This window comes from Podarcis vaucheri (genome assembly GCF_965113315.1).
Source record: "Podarcis vaucheri genome assembly, chromosome: 2".
In the NCBI taxonomy this organism is placed as follows: Eukaryota; Metazoa; Chordata; class Lepidosauria; order Squamata; family Lacertidae; genus Podarcis; species Podarcis vaucheri.
Genome location: NC_138760.1, coordinates 123,008,363 through 123,028,908, shown reverse-complemented (window position 1 = coordinate 123,028,908; position 20,546 = coordinate 123,008,363). Strand labels below are relative to the sequence as shown.

The 20,546-nt window shown below is 48.0% G+C and overlaps 2 protein-coding genes across 5 annotated transcripts; both read right to left on the bottom strand.

Moving 5' to 3' along the window:
- Positions 1-1,353: 1,353 nt before the first annotated feature.
- LOC309524833 (uncharacterized protein) lies at positions 1,354-10,305 on the bottom strand. Of its 3 annotated transcripts, none has more exons than XM_082209940.1 (4): positions 10,276-10,305; positions 7,741-8,643; positions 6,601-6,730; positions 1,354-4,137 (listed from the first exon to the last, which is right to left on the bottom strand). In XM_082209940.1, the coding sequence occupies exons 2-4, from the start codon at positions 8,464-8,466 to the stop codon at positions 3,281-3,283; spliced, it is 1,713 nt and encodes a 570-aa protein (XP_082066066.1). In that variant the 5' UTR covers positions 8,467-8,643; positions 10,276-10,305; the 3' UTR covers positions 1,354-3,280. The 3 variants fall into 3 exon arrangements, with proteins under 3 accessions (XP_082066066.1, XP_082066065.1, XP_082066067.1); XM_082209939.1 differs by lacking the exon at positions 10,276-10,305 and adding an exon at positions 9,912-10,096; XM_082209941.1 differs by lacking the exon at positions 10,276-10,305 and adding an exon at positions 9,912-10,096 and having other exon boundaries at positions 7,741-8,562.
- A 701-nt stretch (positions 10,306-11,006) lies between these two features.
- Positions 11,007-18,346, bottom strand: LOC309524841 (uncharacterized protein). 2 transcript variants are annotated; one of them, XM_082209954.1, is made up of 4 exons: positions 18,230-18,346; positions 16,100-17,083; positions 15,121-15,244; positions 11,007-13,772 (listed from the first exon to the last, which is right to left on the bottom strand). In XM_082209954.1, the coding sequence occupies exons 2-4, from the start codon at positions 16,856-16,858 to the stop codon at positions 12,955-12,957; spliced, it is 1,701 nt and encodes a 566-aa protein (XP_082066080.1). In that variant the 5' UTR covers positions 16,859-17,083; positions 18,230-18,346; the 3' UTR covers positions 11,007-12,954. The 2 variants fall into 2 exon arrangements, with proteins under 2 accessions (XP_082066080.1, XP_082066081.1); XM_082209955.1 differs by having other exon boundaries at positions 18,241-18,331.
- Positions 18,347-20,546: the final 2,200 nt, after the last annotated feature.

The following is a 20,546-nucleotide window of genomic DNA, read 5'->3' as shown; positions in this document are numbered from 1 at the left end:
TGGACACCGAGCCCAAACCCCCTGATGATCTCTCCCAGCAGCTTCATGTAGATGTTAAAAAGCATGAAGGGGAGGACGGAACCCCGAGGCACCCCACAAGTAAGGGCCCAGGGGTCTGAACACTCATCCCCCACCACCACTTTCTGGACATGGCCCAGGAGAAAGGAGCGGAACCACCGTATAACAGTGCCCCCAGCTCCCAGCCCCTCTAGACGGTCCAGAAGGATGCTATGGTCGATGGTGTCAAAGGCCGCTGAGAGATCCAGCAGAACTAGGAAACATCTCTGACCTTTGTCCCTAGCCCGCCGGAGATCATCAACCAGCGCGACCAAGGCAGTTTCAGTCCCATGGTGAGGCCTGAATCCCGATTGGAAGGGATCCAAATAGTCCGCATCCTCCAGGCATGCTTGGAGTTGTTTGGCAACCACCCGCTCAATCACCTTGCCCAAGAATGGTAAATTAGAGACTGGGCAATAGTTGGCCAAATTGGCTGGGTCTAAAGATGTTTAATGACTGCCTCTTTCAGCGGGTCTGGGAAGGCTCCCTCACAGAGGGAAACATTCACCACCCCGCAGAGCCCATCGCCCAGCCCTTCCCGGCTCACTTTTATCAGCCAGGATGGGCAAGGATCAAGGAGACAGGTGGTCAGTTTCACTTGTCCAAGCAGCCTGTCCACATCCTCGGAGGTAACAGATTGGAATTGATCCCATGTAACAGGACTAGACAGAACTCTAGCACTCTCCCGCCCTGGCCCTGCTCCCACGGTGGAGTCTACCTCCTTCTGAATCTGAGCGACTTTATCTGCAAAAAACTTTGCAAAAGCATTGCAGGAGATCTTGGGGTCCCTACCAGGCCCCGGTGGTGCAGGTGGTTCCGATAGATTGCGAACGACCTGAAAAAGTCTCCTGCTGCTGTTTTCTGCAGATGCAATGGAGGTGACGAAGAAGGCCCTCTTCGCCGTCGCCATTGCCACTTGGTAGGCTCGACGTTGAGCTCTAACCTATGTCTGGTCTGATTCAGAATGAGTTTTCAGCCACCGGCGCTCTAGCCATCTCAGCGATTGTTTCATCGCCCTCAGCTCCGGGGAAAACCATGGGGCTGTCCGGGCTCCATGCAATCGGAGAGGTCGCTTCGGAGCCAGACAGTCAATAGCCCTGGTTAACTCCACATTCCAGCGGGCCACCAGGGAATCAGCTGAAAGGCCATCAACGTGGGATAAAACATCCCCTATCACTCTCTGGAAGCCAACTGGATCCATTAAGTGGCGGGAGCGGACCATCCGAATTGGTCCCACCTCCCTGCAGAGGGGAAGGGTCGCAGAGAAGTCCAGAGAGCACTTACACATGTTTCCTTCTGTGTGGGATCTTTCTTGTGGGGTGAGGCTCTGGCTTTGCTGAATCCATTCTCTTCTTCCTATGCCCCCATGCTGCCTGAGTTTGGGTGAGTGGGAAAGACGGGGTCTTTTTGAGCGTGGCACCATTCGCTGTGGAATGTCCTCCCAAGAGAAACAGATGTAGCTATGCCACTGCTCACTGTCCATCACACAGGCTTTTTCAGAACATTTTGGAGATGGGCGATAGCATTCACTGCTTTTGCTCACCGATGTGTAGGGGTTGACTGCTGCATAGTTATTTCTGTAAGACTAGTTTTATTTTAAAAGCTTTAATTGTTGAAAATTACTTCTTTTAGATGCCTTGATTTCCACCCCACCCCCCAGGAAAGGCATTTCTTTATATATCCTAAATATATAAAATAAAATTTACTGACGCTTTCAACGCACAATCTGCGCATCCAGTGTTATAACCTTTTCCCAGTCCTGTGTGGATTTTTTTTGGGGGGAGGGGGAAGAATTTTTACTTGATTTTACAAATCCATTCACGTTCAAAATCACAAATAATAAAAAATACACAAGATTCTTCCAAATCCCAAGACCTCCCCACTCCCCTCTGTGGGTTCTTTAGTTAACTTTTTCAATTGTATACTATAAGTCCTCCTAATTTTCAGCCCTCCATTGTATCCAAAGTCTATATAACATTACAAGAGTTATTTAAGACCTGCCAAAGTGTTCAAGTGTTTACAGTGGTCTGTCAAGTATAGTATACGGTAATTTTCTCCCATTCTTTGTTGAAGTTTTGATCCTCCTGGTTTCTGATTTTCCCCGTCATTTTTGCCATCTCTGCATAAGCCAATATTTTGCTCTGCCAGTCCACTCTGGTAGGACCTTGCTTGCTTTCCAACCTCGGGCAAGCAGCATTCTTGCCGCTGTTGTAGCATACATAAACAGTGTTCTCAGTATCTCTGCACCCACAATTCCTAACAAAAAGGCTTCTGGGTTTTTTTAACAAACATTATTTTAAACTTTTTTTCAGTTCATTGTATATCATTTCCCAGAATTCCTTTATTACTTTACAGTTCCACCACATATGGTAAAAGGTGCCTAACTTTTCTTTACATTTCTAGCAAATATTTGAGCTTCTCCTATACATTGCTGCTAATTTACTTGGAGTTAAATACCAGTGGTACATCATTTTCATATAGTTTTCTTTTCATGTATAATACACTGTAAATTTCAAATCCTTTCTACATAGTTTTTCCCATGTTGAAAACTGTGTGTTGTATCCAAAATCCCTTGCCCATTGTATCATAACCAGTTTAACTTTTTCATCTTTAGTAAACCATTCCAATAACAATTTATACATTTTAGAGAGTAATTTCACATTATTCTCCAACAATACTCTCTCAGACTTCGATATTTCATTAGAAAATCCCTTTCTTTTACCTGTTTTAAAAACATCTCTTTAACTGGTGATACTGTTACCAATCCGTTAAAAGATCTCTTATATCCTCAATTTTTTCAATTTCAACTGGTGCTCTTCTTCTACTAATAATCCCTTATATGTTACCCAACCCTTTCTCATATTCAATTTTTTCACATAAATCGCTTCTAGCGGGGAGAGGCACCATAGTGTTTTCTGCTCCAAGAGATTTTTGTATTTTTCTCATACGACATATAGTGACTTTCTTACTAAGCGGTTCCGGAAATCTCTGTGTACTTTGACTTTTTCATACCATAAATATGAATGCAACCAAATCTATTATCGTGACCCTCCAAATCTAAAATATCTGTATTTTGTAGTGGTATCCATTCTTGGGGCCAGCAAAGGCACCTCATAATATAACCTTAAATCTGGCAGGGAAAAGCCACCTCTATCCTTAGAATCTATTAATGATTTGTGTTTTATTCTTGGCTTCTTCCCCTGCCAGATAAATTTTGAAATATCTACTGTACTGTGTGGATTTTATCGTGTGCACAAAGGTCTGACTTCCGAATGAATGTTTTCCCACAGAGGGTGCACTTGTATGGCTTCTCCCTCATGTGTATTATCTCATGTTTTACAAGTTTGGACTTTATAGGGAAGCTTTTCCCGCATTGCAGGCACTCATACGGCTTCTCCCCTCTGTGCTTCCTCACGTGGTTGTTAAGGTAACGCTTTTTGTCGAAGCTCTTCCCGCAGTCTGAGCACTTGTACGGTGTCTCCAGTGTGTGCAGCCTGATGTGTTCCTGGAAGACTGAACAATTGTCAAAGTTTTTGCCGCAGTGAGAGCACGTGTACAGAGATTCTCCTGTGTGGATTCTCATGTGCTGCATAGAGCCTGAACTGCAACTGAAGTTTTTCCCACCGTTAGAGTAATTATATGTGTTCCACAATCCTGTGTGGGTTCTCTCATGTGCAAGAAGGCCCTGTGTCTTAATGAAACTGTTTCCACAATAGAATGACAGGTACGGCTTCTCTCTGATGTGAATGCTCTGCTGTACCATAAGGTCTGAGCTCCGTTCCAAGTCTCTTCGACAGTCAGATGATGCTTTTTGTACCTCACTACACTCTATTATTTGTGAGTCAGCGGATTCTCTCTCCTCTCTGCTAACTTCTGCATAGAAAGTGGATTTTTTCACCAGACCACTCTCATAGCTTCTTTCTTCATCATTCAACAACCCTGGCTGATTCTCAAACATTATTCGCTTTTGATGGTCATGGAAATCCTCCTCTCTTCCCAAACAGGCATTGTTTGCTTCTTCTTGCACAGAACCTTCCTGGTGGAGGGTATTTGTCTCATTCTCCAATACCTGCTCATTACCTGTAGGAATAAAAAAATCCCAGAGAATCTTATCTGTTCTGGAGAGATTATTCCAAACAGAAAATCAACAGAGTTTAGTATCAGAGCTGTTGCAGGCAGAATATGTGAGAATATTCTCTTTCCCCCTCATAATACGAGAATTAAAGTCTTCCACTGAAACTGTGTAGTCGTAGCTTCAGCGCAGACAATAGAAAGCACTTCTAATTAAATTTTAAAACCACTAGACAAGGCAATGGCTGCTGGCTTAGTTTATGGGAGTTTTTTACGGATTAGAGAAATTAGAAGAAGAAGAGTTTGGATTTGATATCCCGCCTTTCACTCCCTTTAAGGAGTCTCAAAGCGGCTAACATTCTCCTTTCCCTTCCTCCCCCACAACAAACACTCTGTGAGGTGAGTGGGGCTGAGAGACTTCACAGAAGTGTGACTAGCCCAAGGTCACCCAGCAGCTGCATGTGGAGGAGCGGAGACGCGAACCCAGTTCCCCAGATTACGAGTCTATCGCTCTTAACCACTACACCACACTGGCTTTACACCACTACACCACACTGGAAAACAGGTCAGTCATGTTGTACTCGATCTCTCTAGTCAAATATTGTCCAGCTATGAATATCAGATGCTAGAGTAAAAAAAACAACAACCCAGAAAATAGAGGGCTGAGGCCTCTAAGCCCAGCTTGAGTAAAGGTTACAGCTTTTAGAACTTTTTAGTTTAGAAGAAAGAGGAGTAAGGGATGTGATTGTGATATGGAGAAAGTGAACAGAGACATTTTCCACCTTATCTCATTGTAGTGGTCAGGTGGGATTACTATGAGGAATTATGAAATATGGAGCAAGCCATTGTGTCAGCAATGAAAGCATTGCATTGACTGGGTTTGATTCATTGACAATAATTTCTGATCAAATCCCACAAGCCTCTGCATCTCTGCCCATTTTCTCTACTGTTCATTTTCTACGCCTGACAGGAGTATAAGCATTCTACACAGACCAGTTGCTTCACTGGGCATCCTCAGTACATAAAGATAGTAGGTTACTTTGATGTACGGTAGTTTGTTAATCTTCAGATAGATCTTAAGGGCCAGGAAGAGAGTTCACAAAGAGATGGTAAATACTGCCATCTTGCCTCTCCTGTTTATTCCTGTTTATGACTTCCAGGGTTTCCTAAAAGCATTCCTCCTTGCTTCCTCTTTTATTTACTCTGAATTACATATGCATGCTCAAGTAGGAAATAGTTTCTTTGTAGTTAAAAGAATTTCTCTCATCTGACTTTGTCCCATGTGGGGTTTTTTGAAATGCTTAGAGGAAATCTGACTGGTTTTTACGAACACTGTGTAAAAAGTCCTTTTGTGAATAAAACGACCTGGGCCGAGGGGTGGAGAGAATTATTATTGGCACTCCTCCCAGAGTCTTGCTGGTCAAGCCTTGCGTGTATTTTATTACTCAGAGTCCAATCCTTCCTTCCTTTGGGAACACCACATCTCATAATATTAGAACCTGGAGACATCCAATGGAATTGAACAAGGGCTTGTGGCAGTGAGGGTGTTGTGTGACAGGGGCAGCACTGTGGTGAGGGAGAACTGTGGACAGGGGTGCCAACTTTAATAAAATATTGGGGGGCGGTCAGGTAAGCCCCACCCCACATAATAGATCACATGATGCAGTGCACTTACTCTATTTGAATGGCAACACCCATCAACTTGGGGTAGAGACACCCCTCAAATATTTTATTGGGAGACTGGAGGGATCTCATCCCCTAGGACAGGGGTCTGCAACCCGTGGCTCTGGAGCCGCATGTGACTCTTTTACATCTTTGCTGTGGCTCCGGGGCGGATACTAGCGAGGGGAGGAGGCTCATTGTGCCCCCCGACACTCCTCACTGTGGCGGGCACTGTACTGGCTGTGACATCGCATGGGGGCGGTGCGTGCGTTAGTCACGCACCGTCCCGACATCACCTTCCCGCCCACTGTCAGATCATGGCTCCGGAGATATATTTGTTTTAAATGTCACAATGGTTTTGCAGCTCCCAGTTGTTGTTTTTTCTTCGGAAACGGGTCCAAGTGGCTCTTTTTGTCTTAAAGGTTGCAGACCCCTGCCCTAGGAGGAGGCTCCTATGTGGAGGTTTGGTGAGGAGGAGCTTGGGGTGGGAGGTTTTGGCATGGAGTGAGCTAAAGTGGGGGGGGGGTAGGGGAGTGAGCAGAACTTAGCATGAGTGTCAGCCCCTAGAAGTAGCAGCAGCAGCAATGATAGGATTGTTGGCACCCATCTGTCTTGGGAGGCAATGGAGGAGTTTGCCTTGAGGGGTGAAGTCAACCTGTTGGAAGTTGCAGCGCCTGCTGTGGCTGTAGGGACCGATGCGGGATAATGATAATGATAACAATGGCAGACAAGTGCATGTTTGCCGGGGGGGGGGGGGAGGAGTGAGAGGAGAAACCGCCTCATGAAAACCTGAGCATGGTGAATCCTTACTCGACAATCTCGTCACTTCACTCGGCCTGTCCGCGGCTTCTCTGAAGACCTGCCCAGCCCAGGTGTCCCGTGGCAGAAGCGCGCCCGTCTCAGAAGGATCCGCAGCCATCACTGCAAAAGGCACAGGTACCTGAAACAGCAGTGAGGAAGATCATGAGCCTGAAGTTGGATAACAAGCAATGGTCTGAAGGAACCCAACATGACATATACTTTCTGGCTACCAAGATCTGGGCTAGAGCAAATCCCTCCAAATACATTAATTTCCATGGGTTACTTAAGACCCAGACACTTGAAATAGCAAATTACTGCAATGGCTCCAATATAAGCCGCACCTGTGAATAAGCCGCACCTTTAAAATTCAGCGGCTTAGAGGCGGCTTGAGAGCAGCGGATGGGACGCGCCACGTTGCCCCCGGGCTGCTCTGGGGGGGGGAGCTGGGCAGCTTTGCCAGCAGCCTCTGCCCCAACCCCCCTTCATTCCAACGGCTCGGCTGGGTGCCATTGTCCTGCGCTCCTGGGCTGCTTCGGGGGGGGGGGGTGGACTGCGCCACTTTGCTGGCAGGAAAAGTCGGGGATATAAGCCGCACTTGACTTTCACGATCAGACTTTGGGGGGAAAGTGCGGCTTATATTCGGGCCAATACGGTAACCAGTAGAAATCCATTTCAGCACCATATATATCATAGACACCATATGCCAGCAGGTGAAAAACTGGATGTGTCTAGCAGTCTGGATACTTATCCCCCACCCCCCACCCCACCCCACAGGCAAAATTTGACAGGTAGGCGGGGCTGACCACCTGTCAATCCCCGACATCACAGTGACATGATGAGGTGCCCACACATGCAGCCATGTGCAAATTCTAACAACCAGGTGATCGTCATTTGCAAACACTCACCATTAGCTGACCACAGGTCCAATGGAGTCCTGGAAGGTCTAAATCAGGCACCCCCAAACTTGGCCCTCCAGATGTTTTGGGACTACAATTCCCATCATCCCTGACCACTGGTCCTGTTAGCTAGGGATGATGGGAGTTGTAGTCCCAAAAATATCTGGAGGACCGAGTTTGGGGGTGCCTGGTCTAAATGAACCAGCCAGAGAGGGCTTCCCCACTGCTGCTGTACACCTTCAGAATTTCTCACCTTCTGTTCCGGACCCTCCACCTCGTCCTGCCCCAAGAGGAATCCCTCCGCCAGGGCCACCGCCTGGGCGCAGGTCTCCGGCTTTCGCTCCCTGACCCAGCTCTGCATGTCTCCCGGTAGGATGCTCAGGAGCTGCTCCAAGATCAGCAACTCCAGAATCTCATCCTTCGTGTGCCTCTCTATTTTCAGCCACTGGCCACAAAGCTCTCGGAGCCGGCCATAAACGCCTCTCGGACCCTCCGCCTCCCGATAGCGGAGTTGCCTGAAGTGCTGCCGCTGCTTCTCCCTCGCAATGGCTTCCCCTTCCAAGATGGCCGCCTTCACCTTCCTGTAGTCTCCCCTGTCCTGGGCACTTAGGCTGCTGAAGGCCTGCTGGGCCTCTCCGCTGAGAGCCGGCAGGAGGAGGGTCACCCACTTGTCCCGAGGCCACCGGCAGGCTGAAGCTACTTGCTCAAAGGACGCCAGGAAGGCCTTAGCATCCTCCCATGGGGAGGGCTCCTCAGATATCTGTAGGTTCCTGCATCCTGAGTTGGGAGCCTGCAGCATCCTCAGAAACTCCTGCAACTGGGCTTCCCAGCGTTCCAGCGCCCCTTCTTCCGGCTCACGTTTTATATAATGGGAAGGTGTCCCAATAAGGAACTGCCCAGTGCCCCTGTGATGTGGGGCTTTTGCTACACCTTCCATTTCTTCCCATGCTTTGGAGCCTGTCACGTTCCGCATGTCCATTTTGAGAATCGGACTGCCCCTTCCTCCTCCTCCTCCTCTCGCTTTCTGTCCCGTCTCTTGTCAAAAATGGAGACGGTCCAAGACCCTCAAGGGGGTCTGCAAAATCAGTAGAAGTGGTTTATTTCTAAGCGACGGCCAGAAATTCTCAAGCCAAGCCAGCGAGGGAGGCTCCTCCTCCTAACAGCAAGAAACAAAAAATAAGTGAGAGGAAACAGTGCTGATTTTATTTTTTGCTTGTTACTTTGTCAATGTTGTTAATATTGTTTTATAGATTATGACTGCTGTAGTATTTGGTGAATCCTATAAGACTTTTGCTGTAATTGTGCTGTTTTCGTCAGGTGGCGGTGCTGTTAATAGTGTTTTATATATTGTAATTGTTTTACTGATTATTTGTAATTCTTCTGCTGGTGGTTTGTTACTCATTCTATATGGCACGTATTTGTGATATTCTGTTGTGTTATTGTTACTTATCTATCCATGGGATAGCACAGCATGAGACTCTTAAATCTCAGGGTTGTGGGTTTGAGCTCCACACTGGGCAAAAAGATTCGGGTTGGGCTACATGACCCTTGTGGTGCCTTCCAGCTCTAATTCTATTGTTCATAAGCTGCTTTGTGATTCATTTGAATGAAAAGTGGAATAGAATTATAACAAATCAAATCAATTGAAGAGGAGGAGAACCTGGCTATAGCACTGAGACTGACCTGAATGTGGCCCAGGATTAGACAAATTCATGGAGGTAAAGGCTGGAAATCAGCCCTGATTGCTCACTGGAAGGACAGATCCTGAAGCTGAGGCTCCAATACTTTGGCCACCTCATAAGAAGAGAAGACTCCCTGGAAAAGACCCCGATGTTGGGAAAGATGGAGGGCACAAGGAGAAGGGGACGACAGAGGACGAGATGGCTGGACAGTGTTCTCGAAGCTACCAGCATGAGTTTGACCAAACTGCGGGAGGCAGTGGAAGACAGGAGGGCCTGGCATGCTCTGGTCCAGGGGGTCACGAAGAGTCGGACAGAGCTAAACAACAACAACAAAGGCTACTGGTGGCTACAAGCTATGAGGACCATTCTCTGCCTCCGTGCCCAGAGGCAAGAATGCTGGGGAGAGTGGCTCATGAAGGCTTTCCAAGAGGCATCTGACTGGCCGCAGGGTGTGGACTAGATGGGCCACTGCCCTGATCCAGAAGGGCTACTCTTGGGTTCCATAGAACCTCAAAGTCCAGAAGCAATCTACCTTTGAGATCCTAATGAAGAACAGCTTAGCCTTTAAAGGTGAACTGGCTTTTAGCTTACTCTGCCCACCTTAAGCTCAGCGTGCACGTTCATTATTATTATTATTATTTGAAGCAGGGTTTCTCCTACTTTATCTACAATTTCTTTTTTTTCTCTGCAGCACTCTGGAACTAATAATAATAGTAATAATAATAATAATAATACAACTCACCTCTCCCTATAAGCTAAGCAGTGCACCACCAATTTGCCTGAGCAGCACCTGCTGCAGTTCCACAGTGCTTTGACAAAGAAGGGAGGAGGAGGAAATTTCAAAAGTCAGATTCCCACCAGGAAGAGGAGGGAAGAAAGGGCACCGGAAATGATGTCGCCCAGCACGTTTCTTCCATAACAAAGAAAAAGGATTCCTTCTTCCCTTCCTCCCCCGCAATTTCCTTTCTCGGGCTCAGAGCAGAACTCAATAGGTTTAACCCATTGGGTGCATCTCTCAACTTAAAAAAAAAATGCCCCTCTGTGATTTGCTACAGAACTGGATTATGTTTTGCTATGAAAAGCTGTGCCCAGGGCTACATACATACCATGCACTTAAGACACATTCAACACACACACCCAATCCTGGAAACTGTAGTTTACCCCTTCATGGAGCTACAATTCCCAGCACCCTTAGTAAACTACAGTTCCCATGATTCTTTGGGGGGTTGATCTAGGAAGCTGGGGCAGGAGATGGGTGAAAGAGGAGCTTTCAAACAGAGGGAACCAAATTATCCTCCAGTTCCTCTGCACTAGAGCCCTCTGCTGGTCCAGCTCAGGGAAAGGCCCTCTCATTACTGCCTCTTGTTTATTTATTTCCTAGATCCATAAATTTGGAAGGGACCGCGAGGGTCATCTAGTCCAACCCTCTGCAATGCAGGAATCTTTAACCCAATATGGGGCTTGAACCCGTGGCCCAGAGAAAAAGTCTCATGGTCTACCGACTGAGCTATCCGTTTGTTCTCCCACATCTTAAGGACCACATTCAAAACCATACATTTAAAGCACAATGACCCCACTTTAAATGGCCAAGTCTTTGCCCGCAAAGAATTATGGGAACTGTAGTTTTCTTCAGGGTTCTGAATTCACCTCAGAGAATTATAATTCCCAGAGCAGTTTAACTACCAAACTGTCTCCCCAGCGAACTCTGGAAATTGTAGCTCTGTGAGGGGAATAGGGGGTCTCCTAACAAACTCTCAGTGTCTTTAGCAAACAACAGTTCCCAGTATTTTTTTGACTCTTTAAAGTGGCAACATAGTGCTTTAAATGTGTAGTGTGGAGCCAGATATCATCTAAAGGACCAGAGATCTCTCATCCTTCAGGATAACTTCAGAAAGGGGACTTGCCACCAAAGTGGCAAGATTGAGAATTAAAACTATACTGCCAAGCCCTACGAAAAAATGCTAAAATTATCCATTCCCCCCAACCTATTACTTATTATGGATTTATTCATCACCTTACATATACATAAGGCAACTTCCATTAAAAAACCACGATTCAAACATATTGCATTTTTTTAAAAAACAGCTCGGGAACAGTGTATTTGTTTCTTTATTTAAAATGACATGTCACTTAAATGTTGAAACCTCTAAGTGATTTACATGGAACATAAAATGCAATTAGCAGCCAAAGTCAGAAGTCAAAAACAAGTTGACATAAAAAAACCCACCAACCCACCACACCCAAGCATTTATTTATTTTTTAAACCAGGAGTTAAAAAATACATGGTTGGCATTCACTTTCCCTCAGAGTAGACCTATTAAAATGAATAAATATGACTAAGCTAGTTCCATTAACTTCAGTAGTTGAATACTACCATAGTTGAACTATGACATTTGCTCCCACAGGAGGCAGTGATGGACAACAAAATGGATGGCTTTAAAAGATGGGACAAATTGACAAGGCTATCAGACAGCTCTTGTGCTCAGGTTCGGCTTGCAGGTTTCCCACAGGCATCTGGGCGGCCACTGAGAGAACAGGATGCTGGACTAAGATTGGCCACTCTGGCCTCATCCATAAGGCTCTTCTTAAGTTCTTAGCAGCTGAAGGGCCACCTATTAGCGTGCGCACACCCACCCACCCACCCACCCACACTCCTGGCCTTAGTAAGTGATGGCTCCCCTGCCACAGGATTTCCCCAATCAATGCTACTTCAGGGTGGACACTGTGCGAGCTGCACTTAGGGGGAATTGTTCTTATAGACACGAATTCATTTCCCGGGGGTCATGACAACTGCATGCCACCTCCAGCATCAGAGGCCACATGCCTCTGGTTGACACTAGTTGCTGGGAAGCAACAATTGGAAGAGGGCTGATGGGCTTCCCGATGGAATCCGCTTGGAAAACAGGATGGCCCAGTAGTGGGAAGAAAACCCAGAGCCGGGGAGTGATGGTGGGACAACGATGAGCAGTCAGAGGGAGAAGACTGGGAAGAGAAGGTGTCAGAGGCTAAGGAAGCAACAGGGCTTAGTGAGCTGGGAGAGGCAGAGGCAGAGAGCAATCCAGAATCAGGGGCAGAAGCTGATGCAGGAGGGTGGGATGAGGGAAGCAGAGAAGGGTCAGGCTGGGGAAGTGTCACAGATTTCTCCCCTTCCTGCTGCAACGAGCTCCCTTTCCCCCTAGTTTCCCAGAACCAAAAGAGGCACAAAAAGGGTGGAGGAGAGAGTAGTGATGCACAGACTCAGTCTTCAATTGCTTGGGGAAAACCCTGGATTTGGCAGCTATGGGGAGGCAGGAACCTTCAGTCTCAGCAACTGCTTCATGGGAGCAAGACCTACCAGGCATGCATCGCTGTGCTCATGAGGCCTGACACTCTGCCAAGTTGGTGCAGATCATGTTTTTGCTATTAAAGAGTTAATGGCAACTTGCACGGTGTGATTTACTGCTGGCTCGCTCCTGACACTATGTTCTCATGAGAAAGGATAGACTGAGGTTGGTGGGACAGTGCCCCATTCGCCCTGATGGACTAGTCTCCACTGGCACCAGCTCTCAGAAATAGACCGTCTAAACAAGCTAGCTGGCAAAGAGGTTTCTTGAGGCAGAGTGCTTCCCAGTTGCCATGGTCTGAATCCCAGCACTGCACCACTTCACTTCCTAGAAGGGCTCAGAGTTATGCCTCCATCCACATCACGGAAAATCCATACAGGAGGAGACGATTGTGCAGTCAGAGACTGGAGCGACTGCTGAAGGTCTAGGACTACCAGAGTCCGGGACGTTTGTTCCATGTTTCTACCTCACATGGATTCTCACATGGGCCTTCAGTTTCGAACTCTGGTTGAAGCATTTCCCGCACTCGCCGCACCTGTACGGCTTCAGGCCCTTGTGTATCCGGACGTGGGAGACGAGGCTGCCCTTGACGTTGAAAGTTTTCCCACAGTCCGAGCACTGGAAGGGCTTCTCCCCCGTGTGGATCCTCTGGTGTCTGACGAGGTCGGAGTTCATGCCGAAGGACTTCCCGCAGTCCGAGCACTCAAAGGGCTTCTCCCCCGTGTGGACCCGGTGGTGGCGGATGAGGTCGTAGTTCATCCGGAAGAACTTGCCGCAGTACGAGCATCCGTACGGCTTCTCTCCCCGGTGGATTCGGTAGTGCCGGAAAAGCCCGTACTTAGTGCTGAAGGATTTGCCGCAGTCCAAGCAACTGTACGGCTTCTCTCCCGTGTGGGTCTTGTGATGTCGGATGAGCTTGTCCTTTGTGCGGAAGGCCTTCCCGCACTCCACGCATTTGAAGGGTTTCTCTTCTGCCTCGGTCCTCTCGCTTGCCTTGGAATTGGAAGTCCGTCTGTATTCGGTCAGGGTCACAGGCCTCTCCCCGGTAAGAAGTCCACTCAGTCCTTGGTAAAGGCCCATGCTAGGAATGAGCTGATCCATCCTCTGCCTCGGACAGCTTGCCTGTTGTTGCCTCCATGGCCCACACAGACCCTCATTCGACCCCGCCTGCTTGCAGTGCTTGAGCCCGTTGGCTGTCTCTCTCTCCTCCAGGATCCCTTGCGGTTCTTGCTCAGAGCTTTCTTGCCCGTGATCCTCTTTCTGCATCACATACTGCTTACCTGAAGGAAGAAGGAGAGAAATTAAATATAAGAACATCAACACCTTAAGTATCAAGTATTGTACCAGGCAGAGGGCCTTCTCAGTAGTGGCACCCGCCCTGTGGAACGCCCTCCCATCAGATGTTAAGGAAATAAACAACTATCTGACTTTTAGAAGACATCTGAAAGTATCCCTGTTTCGGGAAGTTTTTAAACGTTTGATCTTTTATTGTGTTTTTAATATTCTGTTGGGAGCCGCCCAGATGGGTGAGGTATACCGTATTTTTCGCTCTATAGGACGCACTTTTCTCCCTCCAAAAATGAAGGGGAAATGTGTGTGCGTCCTATGGGGCGAATGCAGGCTTTCGCTGAAGCCTGGAGAGTGAGAGGGGTCGGTGCGCACGGACCCCTCTCGCTCTCCAGGCTTCAGGAAGCTATCCCAAGTCTTGCAAGCCCGGCGGGATGTCCCGCGGGCTCGCAAGGCTTGCGGGCAGCAGCCTGCACCCAAAATGTGGGGACAGCGGGGAGGCGCAGCGCCGCCACCCCGCTATTCCCCGACCTGAACTGGAGGCTGGGGGTGGGAGAAGCAAGCCTGCTTTTCCCCCCCGCCAGCCCCACAAGCTCGGGGGATAGGGGGATGGCGAAGCGCTGCCATCCCGCTATTCCCCGACCTGATCTGGAGGCTGGCGGGGGGAGAAGCACGCCTGCTTCTCCCCCCGCCAGCCCCACAAGCTTGCGGGATAGCGGGCCAAGCTGTCCCTGAAGGAAGAGGGAGACGGAGCACTCCGTCTCCCTCTTCTAGCTTGGGATGGTTGCGCAAAGCCTCTGCAGGGCAGCGCAGTGCGCTGCCCCACAGAGGCTTGGGAGGCTGTCCCTGAAGGCAGAAGAGGGAGACGAAGTGCTCCGTCTCCCTCTTCTAGCTTGGGGATGGCTGCGCAAACCTGGGGGGAAATCAATTTTTTTCCCTTGATTTCCCCCCCCCCCAAAAAAAAAATAGGTGCGTCCTATGGGCCGGTGCGTCCTATAGGGCGAAAAATACGGTAAATCATCATCATCTTCATCATCATCACCTCTTCCCACACAAAACAACCTGGACCCTGCGCTTGTCAGCTGAGGCCCTTCTTTATGTCCCCCCTCCCAGAGAAGTTTGGAGGGTGGCAACAAGAAAATGGGCCTTTTCTATGGTAGCTCCCCGACTATTCAATGCTCTACAGTTAGCATGGAGTAACCCCTGTTTAGTGAAGTTTTTAATGTTTGATGTTTTATTCTGTTTTTAATCTGGTGGGAGCCACCCAGAGTGGGAAACCCAGCCAGATGGGCAGGGTATTATTATTATTATTATTATTATTATTATTATTATTATACTTACCCCCTGAGCCAGCATTTCCTCCACACTCATGTTTCACCACGTTCCAGATCTGCCTGCCTGCATCTCCCAAAGTAGTTGCCTCATCTGGGACACTCACAATCACCTTCTGAAAGAGACCCGGGCCCTGAAACAGCAGGGGTCATGTTGTTCAATGATTTGTGTTATTCACAGCATTTAGACACACTTTGTGTAGACCAGTGTTCTTCAAGCTTAGGTCCCCAGAAGTTGTTGGAATACAAATCCCATCATCCCTCATTGTTGGCTAAGCTGGCTGTGGATGATGGGATTTGTAGTCCAAACAACATCCGAGGCCCAAGTTTTGAAGAACACTGTGATAACTGGGCAAGATGTATCAATTGTTTGACATGACATAAGGTAGCTTCCTTTGGTTCTTGATCTCGCTACCAGGAATCCCAGGATGAAAACAGGATCCTATAAGGATACTTGGTTTAAATGTCTGAAGTTGTTTTAACAGACAATGCAATTATAACGTATATGCTGTGGGAGTGTCAGCATGCCTTTGGAGACAAATCCTGCATCATATAAATTCAATTACAGGAGAAAACTCTCCCCCAGTTGATTATTTTTTATTTGATTGAGGGGGAAATATCTGCAAAACAACAGCCTTTAAAAAACAAACAAACAAACAAACAAACAAACAAACAAACAAAAGCAACCCTTGTGATAGCAGCCAGAGCAGTCTGGGCTCGAAAGTGTAAAGATTATCAGGTTCCAATTATATGTGAATGACTAAGGATATGTCTTAAATTTGCAAAAATGCACAAATCAGTTGATTTGACTCATAAGAGGAGCAGTATATTTTACAACACATTTGTTGAGAGATGGGCGTTTTTTGTGAATCACTGCAACACAAATTTTGGAAATATTAGACTGGGAACTTTGTTGACTTCGATTTGTGCATATTTCAAAGTACAAATTATTGTTATTATTATTTAAAAAAGAAAGGATACAGCCCCACCTGCTCTTCCCAACTCCCTGCTTCTCCCTGAGCCGGCAAGAAATTCTCCGCCAGGGCCACCGCCTGGGCACAGGTCTCAGGAGCCTGATCCTTCACCCGACTCTGGATCCCTCGAGGCAGGACATCCAGGAACTGCTCCAAGACCAGCAAGTCCAGCATCTCCTCTTTGGTACGTCTCTCTGGTTTCAACCACTGGCGGCAAAGCTCCCAGAGCCGGCTGCAGGCCTGGCGGGGGCTCTCAGCCTGGTGGCAGTGTGACTGCCTAAAGCGTTGCCGGTGGCCCTCTGTGCTGAGGGCCTCCTTCTCCTCCTTTACTTTGGTGTAGGGGCCCTTTTCTCGCAGATCGAGCTGGACGCAGACCTGGTGGCTCGCCCCGCTGAGGATCGGAAGGAGGTACCCTTCTTTTGGAGGCTGGCTGGCTGCAGTGATGGCCTCAAAAGGGGCTAGGGAAGTCCTCAGGTCTGCCCAGGGAGCCAATTCCGCCAGCTGCGAGCTCCCCGCCTCAGAGTGGGGTGACTCCATCGCCTTGAGGAAGGCCTGCCACTGGGCTTCCCAGACCTGCTGCAGGCCCTCGCACCCTGCAGGTCCCGCCTGAGCAGAAGGGTGGGGCTTTTTCCTCAGTCCCTTGGATCCCGTCTCAGACTTCGGAGCTGCTGGGTCCTTCCTCTCTGTTTTCACACCCAGCTTCAATTCCTGATCCAGCACCGCCTGGAAGCGGAGATCTGGGGCCGGCAGCTCCCCCTCCCTCCCTTCCGCCATTTGGGAACTGGAGCTCTGGCAGTTGGGAAGGGTAGATGGAATTCGAACTCAGAGCAGCGCTTCCGCCCCTGACGGCTAATGCAGGAGAGGAATCCAGCCAATCGGATTAGTGCACCCAGCTACTGTGGTATGACAAGGAGAGTTCAGAGGGATACACGGCAGAGATATCTCCGCAACGGCGCTTGGGAGCTACCCTTGGCCGCGGATGGGATATCCAAGTGCTTTCTGCCGAAACAAAACAAGAGAAATCTGTTAAGTTGCTTCAAACTGTTTTTAATATTATTTTTTAAATTTATTTAATCATTTTTTCAATATAAACAACAACCGCAAAAGACACATACAACAAAAACCATAATAACACTAATAACACAATTTGACAATTCAGATTTGAATACTGATATACCTATGACTGGTGGTGCTGTGGGTTAAACCACTGAGCCTAGGATTTGCGGTTCGAATCCCCACAACGGGGTGAGCTCCCGTTGCTCAGTCCCTGCTCCTGCCAACCTAGCAGTTCGAAAGCATGTCAAAGTGCAAGTAGATAAATAGGTACCGGAGGGCCCTAGTCTCTTGTGACAGAGCATTCCACCAAGTTGGGGCCAGTACTGAAAAGGCCCTGGCCCTAGCTGAGACCAATCTAACCACCTTGCGACTTGGGACCTCCAAAATATTGTCATTTGTGGACCTTAAGGTCCTCCTCGGGGCATAGCAGGAGAGGCGGTCCCGTAGGTATGTGGGTCCTAAGCCGCATAGGGCAATAAGGAGCAATTAATCACTGAGATCCTACTTTCCAATGGGTTTTTTAAAGATGTGAACCCACACAGCCTCCCAAGGGAGACCGTTCCTCTGTCGAGGGATTTTGGACTGATGGAAGTTGTAGCCCAAAATGCCTGGAGCTGAAGACAGCAGGCTGGCGAAGGCAGGGGCTGGAGGGACAAGTCATTTGACTTCTACATAGAATCACAGACAAAATAAAAAAATTCCTTCCAGTAGCACCTTAAAGACCAACTAAGTTAGTTCTTGGTATGAGCTTTCGTGTGCATGCACACTTCTTCAGATGTATCTGAAGGAATTTTTTTATTTTGACTATGGCAGACCAACACGGCTACCTATCTGTAAATAGAATCACAGAGTTGGAAGTGACCCTGAGGATCATCTAGTCCAACCCCCGGCAATGCAAGAATATGCATAAGGCAGGTTGCAACCAGAGCCAGTCTCCCCAGCTTCCTATCCCTTAGGCGGAGGGTCTGCAAAGGTCCCCCTCTCTGTTCTTCCACCCTCCAACCTCTTTGCATCCCCACGCTCCCCCCCCCCCCAATATAAAAGCTGGATACTATAGATATATATCCGACATCATTTCTCTTTTTGCACCTTCGGCTCACCGCTGCTTGGATTTCAGCAGCCTCCAACTCCTGCCTGCATCTAGAGAGCCATTTCGCTTTCCGGATAGAGGGGACGGAAAAGCCACGAGCTCCCCACCCCCGACCTCTCTATGGTAGCGACATCCCACCTACTCCCCCCTCCCCAAATTTCCCCCTCCCCTTCCCTTCTAGGAACCCCGATCTCGACTGCTGGATTTAACCATTTAAACACAAGAAGCTCCTTCTCTGGGTGGGTCAGAGCCCAGGTGGTTCTTTTCCTGCCTGTTTCACGGATGCGTTTTGGCGCATGGGTTTGTTTTCGTTTGCATTTCACAACTGCTTGTTGTGATGCCTCCTCCAAAAGCGGTTTAGGTCTTTTGAAATAAAAAAATTCCTTCCAGTAGCACCTTAAAGACCAACTAAGTTAGTTCTTGGTATGAGCTTTCGTGTGCATGCACACTTCTTCAGATACACTGAAACAGAAGTTGCCAGATCCTTCTATATAGTGAGAAGGTGGGAAGGGGTATTACTCAGAAGGGTGGTGGGAATGGGAGATTGGCAGATAGCTGAGATCTCACTATATAGAAGGATCTGGCAACTTCTGTTTCAGTGTACTGTATCTGAAGAAGTGTGCATGCACACGAAAGCTCATACCAAGAACTAACTTAGTTGGTCTTTAAGGTGCTACTGGAAGGAATTTTTTTATTTTGACTATGACAGACCAACACTGCTACCTATCTGTAACTAGGTCTTTTGAGAGAGAGAGAGAGATAGATGCTGCTGCCAATTGCTGCAGTGAATCGCAGAATCGTAGTTGGAAGTGACCCAATGGTCATCCAGTCCAACCCCTTGCACTGCAGGAATCTCGGCTAAAGCATCCATGACAGATGACCCTCCAACCTCTGTTTAAAAACTTCCAAGGAAGGAGAGTCCACCACCTTCAGAGAGAGATCCTTCCACTGTCTAACAGCTCTTACTGTCAGAAAGTTCTTCCCGATGTTTAGTTGGAATCTCCTTTTTTATAAGTTGAAGTCATTGGTCCTACCCTCCAGAGCAGGAGAAAACAAGCTTGTTCCCTCCTCCATGTGATAGCCCTTGGGATATTTGAAGATGGCTCTCAGTCTCCTCTTTTCCAGAAGAGTTTGGATTTGATATCCCGCTTTATCACTACCCTTAGGAGTCTCAAAGCGACTAACATTCTCCTTTCCCTTCCTCCCCCAAAACAAACACTCTGTGAGGTGAGTGGGGCTGAGAGACTTCGGAGAAGTGTGACTGGCCCAAGGTCACCCCGCAGCTGCATGTGGAGGAGCGGGAAAGCGAACCTGGTTCACCAGATTACGAGTCCACTGCTCTTAACCACTACACCACACTCCTAAACATACTCAGCTCCTTCAACCGTTCCTCATAAGGCTGTTTCCTTGATCATCTTGGTTGCCCTCCTCTGCACACATTCCAGCTTGTCAACAACCTTCTTAAATTGTGGTGCCCAGAATTGGACACAGTATTCCAGGTATGTTTTGACCAAGGCAGAATAATTTGTATTTTAATTTGTATTAAAGTCTGCTTCTCTGCACCTCCGTGATCTGTGCACGTCATGATGAAGGATTTAGGCTGCCAACTTTGTACAGAGGTACCCCGTAAGAACAGTCCTGTTTGGAACGATTCGGTTTACGAACTCCGCAAAACCAGAAGTAGTGTCCCGGTTTGCAAACTTTACCTCGGTCTAAGAACGGAATCCGAAAGGTGGAAGGGCACCAGCAGCGGGAGGCCTCATTAGGGAAAGCACGCCTCGGTTTAAAAACAGTTTCAGTTTAAGAATGGACTTCCAGAACAGATTATGTTCGTAAACCGAGGTACCACTGTATTTAAAAAGTCAAGGTTACAGGGCTGCACTAATAAGGCCTCCACCTGCACTGTAAATTCAAATCCATATCATACCACTTTAAACAGGCATGGCTTCCCCCAAAGAATCCTGGGAAATGTAGTTTGTTAAGGATGCTGCGTTAAGAGACCCTGGCTCACCTCTTACAGCTACAATTCCCAGAATTCCCTGGGAAGAGGAATTGACTGTTAAGGCACATTGGGAATTGTAGCACTCTGTGAGGGGAGCAGGGTGTCTCTTGACAACTCTCAGCACCCTCAACAAACCACAATTCCCAGGATTCCTTAGAGGAAGCCATGATCATTTAAAGTGGCATGGTAGTGCTTTAAATGTATAGTGTAGGTGGAGCCTAGGACCTGGGGAAAGCTCACCAAATCCGTCATTGTGTCTCTCCTAGCCTGACCTCACAGGGTTGTTGTGAGCTTCTCAGAAGAAAGGTAAGGGT